Source organism: Benincasa hispida, chromosome 1, assembly GCF_027475165.1.
Source record: "Benincasa hispida cultivar pf3 chromosome 1, pf3_genome.v1.1, whole genome shotgun sequence".
NCBI classification, from domain to species: Eukaryota; Viridiplantae; Streptophyta; class Magnoliopsida; order Cucurbitales; family Cucurbitaceae; genus Benincasa; species Benincasa hispida.
Genome location: NC_143478.1, coordinates 29,735,830 through 29,743,200, shown reverse-complemented (window position 1 = coordinate 29,743,200; position 7,371 = coordinate 29,735,830). Strand labels below are relative to the sequence as shown.

Genomic DNA, 7,371 nt, shown 5'->3' with positions numbered 1-7,371 from the left:
ATCTAAGAAAATTTGAACCATCGCTCAAATTTATATAACATAAAACAAATTTATAAATATATTATTAACAGAAAAATGATTTAAATTGAAATTTAATTTCTGAATATACAAAAAAAAAAAATATAAAATACAATTATGTTTTCATCCCATCCCTTTGTTTTCAAAATATTTCAGAATATTAAAAAAAATTATATTTTCAAAATTTCTACCAAAAACGCCCTCACTAAAATCCATTAAGTATTTAAAAAAAAAAATAATAAAAATACATCGTGATTACATCCAAAGAAGGGCTACTCTGTAATTTAGCGAAATAAAATTCCTTTACCATTTAGCTTCCCACTTCGAGCAAATAGATTTGTTTGATCAGACTTCAGAGTGGCCAAGAGGGAGGGTCCTGAGTTTCAACAGCTTCAAAGTCCAAGGTTAGTCTTCTTCGTTAATCCTCCGATTTCGACGAACCCTAATTTGGCAATCTTCTTGGCTTTCAAGAACCATGATCGCTTATTATTTTCGTATATGATTCTGCGTCTGCGCTTGTTATCACTACAATACTCGTAGGATTGTATTGTTGTAATGTTTTTTCACCCTAGATATATCTTATTTTGTGGATAAATATTCTCAATTGACTGGTGTTTCAATTGGAAACATAATGGGAGTTGCATTTCCAGGTCCTGTCGACCTCTTGTCTGGCTACCAAGGAAACCGGGGTTTTGTTTCGAGAAATTAATATTTGAAGCCTTACGACGGTTGGTAGTTGATGTAACCATAGATTGTGTTTGTTAATTTCTCGGTTCTTGGGCTAATTCATCTTAATGTTGATCCCATATTGCATTCTGTCTACTGATTTAGTTGCGAGTTGAATGGATACTATCTGGATTGATTGTCAGAGCTATTCATTTGAATTACAAAGCTATGAATATGATGACAATATTTCTGGAAAGTTGATTATTCCTTTTCCATTTTCAATTTAAAAAAGTTCATAACATTTTTTTATTGCATATCCGCGTATGCAAGTACTATTTTCCCTGAGGCCTTAAAAGAGTAGATCATTGAAAGCGAGGATTTAAATGGTTCTTCATATTTGAGTCAAGTTTCAACAGATTTTTGAGTTAAGAAGAAATTTCTTGATGTATTGTATGGATCTATTTAATCTACCTTCTTATGGAAATTCTATTGTACTATTCACACTTTATCTACAATCATCAATACTTGGCTTGTCAATAATTTTTTTGACGAACAATTAAGCTTAAGGTTTTATAACAAGCCAGTTCAGCTTATAGTTTGAAAATTTCCACTTATCCTCTGGTATCAATCCAATGGTCGTGCAGGCAGGACCTTTCTTTCTTTTTCATGTTTGTTTTGAAGATAACTCTTGGTTTTGTTTGCTGTATGTTTTGTGTGTGTGTGTATTTTCCTTAGTTAATTAACGACTGCTTTTGGTTTGCAGGTTGCATGAATTTCTCTGGTCAGGCTTACATCAGAGAAAGAATGCAACTTTGGTTGCCAAATTTACAATTTTAGGAGTTTTAAAATTGAGAAAAAAGTTGAAGAATTGCAATTAGGTCATTATGGAGTCTTTATGGAAACTTCTATATTTGCTGGAGCCTGCACCTGCCACTCTCATTGTGACTGCAGTGGCTGTTACATTTGGATCTGCTTTCCGGGCCCTAAATTATGGGAAGGAAATGGAGCGAAACCGTGACTTTTCAGAAGCATCTATTACCTTAGACAGATCCCAAGCGCTAATGATCCCAGTTATGAGTTCTTGCAGTTTGCTTTTGATGTTCTACCTGTTTTCTTCCGTGTCCCAACTTCTTACTGCATTCACAGCAGTTGCTTCTGTTTCATCCCTCTTCTTCTGTTTATCTCCTTACATGGCCTATTTAAAGTCTCAGTTTGGATTGGCTGATCCCTACGTATCAAGGTGTTGTTCCAAGTCATTTACACGTATTCAAGGGTTATTGTTGTTGGCATGTTCTGGTTTAGTTGCAGCTTGGCTTGTTTCTGGGCATTGGATACTAAACAATTTGTTAGGAATTTCAATATGTGTTGCATTTGTCAGCCATGTACGTCTCCCTAATGTTAAAATATGTGCAATGCTCCTAGTTTGTCTCTTTGTATATGATATATTCTGGGTCTTCTTCTCTGAGAGATTCTTTGGGGCAAATGTAATGGTATCTGTAGCAACTCAGCAAGCATCAAATCCTGTTCACACAGTTGCTAATAGTTTGAGTCTTCCTGGGCTGCAATTGATAACTAAGAAGCTGGAATTACCTGTCAAGATAGTTTTTCCAAGGAACTTACTTGGTGGAGTCCTTCCAGGAAAAAGTGCCACTGATTTCATGATGCTTGGTCTTGGTGATATGGTATGCAATTGTATTTTCCTTGCATTATCTTTATTCATATAATTTCCTCCAGCAACAGTTGTTAATATTCTTGTTTTCTTCAGTTTTGCAAATCCATTTGTATGTTCATCTTTCATTAGAAAGACCTCATGAAATTAGCAACCTGTTGTTAAAATACAATTACAATGTTAGTGGACATTTGGCCCACTGAGTGGAGTTGATAAGTCGTCTAGGGTTAAGATATTGGAGTTAGTAAATTTGTGTTTAGGGTGAGTTATAAAATTGAGTTCCTTGATAATTGTGAAAAGTAGATTAAGAAAGTAAGATGGAGTTACTTGGTAAATGTGGAAAGTACAAATAGAGGGGAAGATAAAGTTCCTTGGTAAATGTGAAAAGTATAAAAAAAATGGGAAGATGGAGTTACATGATAAATGTGCAAGTTCAATAGTGTTTACTATTAAAGTTGAGATGTTTACACCAACTTAAGAAGTTGGTGGGCCAGACAACCCCTTAATGAAGGTCAGAAAATCTTGCAGCTCAATGATATGCTATATTATATCATTATTTGAAGTGTTTGTTTTTTGCTTGCATCTGGATATTTAGGGATCTATTTCTGTAAGATTTTCTATCTATAAAATGAAACAATCCTTTTCATCCGAGTTAATGAAATATCCCAAAACTAGGGTTTCATGTTATAGAATTGCTGCAAACTTGGGAATTGCTCAGTTGGTTAAAGCATATATCCTTGATAAGAAAAAAAAATGAAGAGATTTGAATTACATACATTTGTCTGTATATGTACAAGTTCAATAGGAATATCTAATATCATTGAAAATATGACATTACAGAGGGGATGTAAGTCTAAATGCATACCAAGGAAAACTTAAACTGTACAAAAAGGAGCATATGTTTCCTCGGAGTAACAAAAGGAAAACATCCCGAAAGTGTCCAGTGGATCTTTCATCATCCTTAAGAACTCTTCCATTTCTCTCTAACCTATTTCAAGAAAAGAAAAGAAAAGAAAAGAAAAGAAAAAATCTGATAATGAATTGAGTCCAAAGAATCTTTTTGCATGTTGAAAGGGTGTCTACCAAATGTAGAAGAAAGGAGGACTTCTTACATATCTGAGAAAGGTTGTTTGGAATTAGAGGAGAGGAATGTGATGTCTCGTCTTTTTGCACATAAGCCACCAGCCTACGATGAGCACTGAGCATGAAGTTAGGGTGTCTAGCTTGTTGTTTGTTTATTTTATTTTTAATGTTATATGGTCATATCTAACTGTTTAATATTTGTATTTATAGTTTATGAGTAACAATAGTCTTCATTAATAATTGATATACAAAAGTAAGGGGAAGACTCCAGCCACTTAGTCACATCTGGTTTATTTCTGTGGTGACATTGTTATCAAATATTTTCTTCTTGTTTCGTTGAATGTGATGGCAGCTATGCTCTCAATAAAATTTGTGCTACTTGTTTTGGATGTTAACCTTCTGAGGTGACTTTGATGCTTGAGGATTCAACATAGTATTTGATCTTGGAAACGGTGAACCCAGGGCAATGATCTGATGAATGTAGGAGGTGAAGAAAATAGTTTTGCATTATTTAAAAACTTGAGGTAGAAAATATTGTGTGGGTACAATTGGCAGTTTAAACATTCCCTAGCAACTTTATACAATGTTGTAGAAGGTTTCGTTGTGAATTCCATTCCATTCCATTTTGTTATGTGATGGTGATCAGTTCTATTATATTTCTAAGGTGTTTTCTTAACGTTGGTTCTTTCTCATCGTAGGCAATTCCTGCCATGTTTCTAGCTCTAGTTCTTTGTTTTGACCACCGGAAAAGTAGGGATACAGTCAATCTCTTGGATATCCACACAAGAGGCCACAAGTACATTTGGTATGCCCTGCCTGGATATGCCATTGGGCTGGTGACCGCTCTAGCAGCTGGCATTTTGACTCACTCACCTCAACCTGCTCTATTATATCTGGTATTGCCGTTTCATCTTTTCTATTTCATTCATGTATCTTATAATGGTTAGGTTATTGGAAAAAGATTTCTGCTTCTCTGTTCTCCTCCACATTTCTGAAGTTATCAAGTTAGTTAAATGACATTTTTAGAGAGCTTGGAGTTTTGGGATTTTTTTACATCCTGAGTTACTGTTCTTGTAAATTTTCTCCCTCATAAAATAATACATTAACGCTAACCTAAACATAGAAAGATTTCTTGTTGAAAATGCGAATATCCACATCTGCAATTGTAATATTACATTCTCAATTTTTTTCCTCCCAAAATATTACATTCTCAATATATTAACACATTATATCTGATATGTTTCCTATCCTAGGTCTTTTGTCTTTTGGGAATATGAAAGAGTCCCTGGATCATTTTACATCCAGTTATTGTTGCTATCGATACTTCACAATACATTATAACCGAGATTTTTTCTAGTTAGCTGTGAGAGCCTAGCTAGAGATATAATAAAATTATTCATAGAGAATATTAGTATGGTTATTAGAAGGAGCATATTAATAAATAGGTAGTAAGTTTGTTAGGACTTTTAGTTATAAATAGAGGGAGCGGGTTGGGAAGCAAGGGTGTGAAGAATTTTGTAGAGATTTCTTTTGGGAAAATTGGGAGGACTAGCCCTCTCGAAAGGCTATGATATATGTCGTAGTTTCTTCATGGATATTACAATATATAATTCTATCTTTAGTATTCTTTCTGTTCTTTGCATTTTTTGAGTGTTCTTGTTAGGAGGTATTCTAACCGTAGCTTTTGGGGTATTTTGATAACGAGATTGAGAGAGATCCTTGGATTGCTTTACATCCTGAACTATTGTTTGTTGTTATGTGTACTTTCTGAATCGTACCTTTGGGTTACTTATCTGCTAATTACGCTTGTATTCGTAATGGTATCTTCAGGTGCCTTCTACATTAGGACCTGTTATTGCCATATCTTGGATAAGGAAGGATTTTGTGGAGTTATGGGAAGGTCCCTCGCTGAACCCCAACGATAAAGTAGTAGAAGTAGTTTGAATCACTCACCTCTTCCGCGCAAGCCCCCCTTTTGTTCATGAAGATGAGTTGTAAAGTCATTTGCTGTATCAAATGCTTACCCTTTGAAAACATTTGTCATTTGTATGAAATTGAACGCCTTACAAAAATTCTGTTTAAATGCCCAACTCATTAGTGAAAAGGGTCAAATGCTACAATTCTGGTGTGGATGATGAGGGGAAAAGAAAATTATTACACGTCGACTTCATTCCCACTTTTGAAAGAGAATTCTTGAAAATTCGATGATGTATCTGGGGACATTTGATATATGGGTATGCATCCCTAATGTTTATATATATTAAACACTATTATCTTTTGATTTTCACAAAAAATACTCAAGATTTTGGAATTTTTTTTCTCCTTTCTTTCTTTTTAGTTGGCCATTGGGAACTTTTGGATGCAGTTCGCAAATTTTCCTAATGATTTTAAGTAAAAAACAGAGGCTTAAAAACTTGATAAAAATGAAAGTTGAATCAAATTTGAGAAATCTCAAACTTTAGAGTCTTCGTGCATGAATGAAGATGGATGTAATTTTTAAGACAGATGTGCCGCGATGGACGTTGACCCTTTTTTTAAAATAAATAAATAACACGGATAATGTTTTGAACGATTTTTTTTCTCCCCTTTTTCCCAAATGATCTTAGCTGGGAGACGTAGAACAAAAATTTGTTTATCTGCATCAAGCTTGCGAGGGGCTTATTCAAGACTTATTCGAATTACTCAACAAAAAATAAGAGCTTTGGCTTCAGCTTATCAGGATAGAGGTAGATAAAAAAAGAAATTTTCAGTAGTTGTGGATCGCTCAAATAAATGCAGTATGATCCAATAAGGTAGACTTCAGTTATAGTAGGTTCATATACGGTCTGTACAAGAGGCTGTCGCTTCTTAATCATAAAATACTTGCCCAAATCGCTATATTAAATAGAAATCATCTTTTATATGATTTCCAATGAGATCATAAAATAAGAAGATTGGAAAGAATCTAGCAGAATGCTTAAAATGGAGTTCTCTAGAGAATGAGCTCCGAGAAGATAGAGTAGAAATTAGTATGATAAAATATGATAATATGATAAAGTGGTCAAAATGAGCAAATATGTTCAATAAAAAAACGATTTATTCTTCTTCCACTATTCTTTTTTTAAGGGGTTTTTGTTTTTGGAACAGACGTCAGTGTTTTGTTGACGCCTCAAATCAAGCTTTTGTTGCGACATGCTATGTTTTCTCCCCCATTGCTAGTAGATTGACCTTTATGTTTTTTTTTACTTCCTCTCACAAACGTATGAAATCTAACCTATTGCTTACGTCATATTTTACTCTCGCATTTCATAACGTATCACGTTATGGATGAGAATGTTTATTGTTATAACCATTTCTATCGCGATAAAATTTTTTTGTTGTGTTTTCTCCATTTTTCTCACAATTTATTGCACTTTTTTATGAGAAAAAAGAGAGATTGTGATAGAGATAATTATCGTGTTAGGGCTATACATGGTCATTCTTAACGTGATAAGGTACAAAATGCGTAAGCTGGTTATGTTTTCTCCAATTTTCTCATAGTTTGTTGTGATTTTATTTTAATTGCGATAGGGATGACCATCACATTAGAGATAACGCAATAGCAAAAAAAAAAAAAGAAAAAGAAAAGAAAAAAAGAAAAAGAAAAAGAAAAAGAAAGAAAAGAAAAGATTTCATACATTTGTGAGGGGTGAGTCAAAAAACATAAAGACACTTGCAAGGAGGTCATCCGTACAAAAACCTCAGTTCGAACCACATAATTGTGATCGCCAACACATCTATATACCAGTGATATAAATCATTATTTTCATTAGCTACGTGATTTTTAAGTTTAAATACTATTTTAGTCCCAAAATTTTTGGCTTCGGTTCATTTACCCTATATTTTCATTTTTTGTTTATTTTGGTCATTGTGCTTTCAAAATAGTCATTTTGGTCCATGGACTTTAAAAAAAAAAA

The 7,371-nt window shown here is 33.8% G+C and overlaps 1 protein-coding gene across 2 annotated transcripts; it reads left to right on the top strand.

Annotated features, from left to right (window-relative positions):
- Window positions 1-269: 269 nt before the first annotated feature.
- Window positions 270-5,730, top strand: SPPL1 (SIGNAL PEPTIDE PEPTIDASE-LIKE 1). 2 transcript variants are annotated; one of them, XM_039040046.2, is made up of 5 exons: window positions 272-422; window positions 669-746; window positions 1,448-2,366; window positions 4,135-4,332; window positions 5,267-5,730. In XM_039040046.2, the coding sequence occupies exons 3-5, from the start codon at window positions 1,569-1,571 to the stop codon at window positions 5,378-5,380; spliced, it is 1,110 nt and encodes a 369-aa protein (XP_038895974.1). In that variant the 5' UTR covers window positions 272-422; window positions 669-746; window positions 1,448-1,568; the 3' UTR covers window positions 5,381-5,730. The 2 variants fall into 2 exon arrangements, with proteins under 2 accessions (XP_038895971.1, XP_038895974.1); XM_039040043.2 differs by lacking the exon at window positions 669-746 and having other exon boundaries at window positions 270-422.
- Window positions 5,731-7,371: the final 1,641 nt, after the last annotated feature.

Bases quoted from the DNA above. Each gene is read 5' to 3' on its own strand.
- SPPL1 (XM_039040043.2), top strand. From the start codon at position 1,569: ATGGAGTCTTTATGGAAACTTCTATATTTGCTGGAGCCTGCACCTGCC. The intron at 2,367-4,134 runs GTATGCAATTGT...TTCTCATCGTAG, and splicing joins TGCTTGGTCTTGGTGATATG to GCAATTCCTGCCATGTTTCT. The intron at 4,333-5,266 runs GTATTGCCGTTT...TGGTATCTTCAG, and splicing joins AACCTGCTCTATTATATCTG to GTGCCTTCTACATTAGGACC.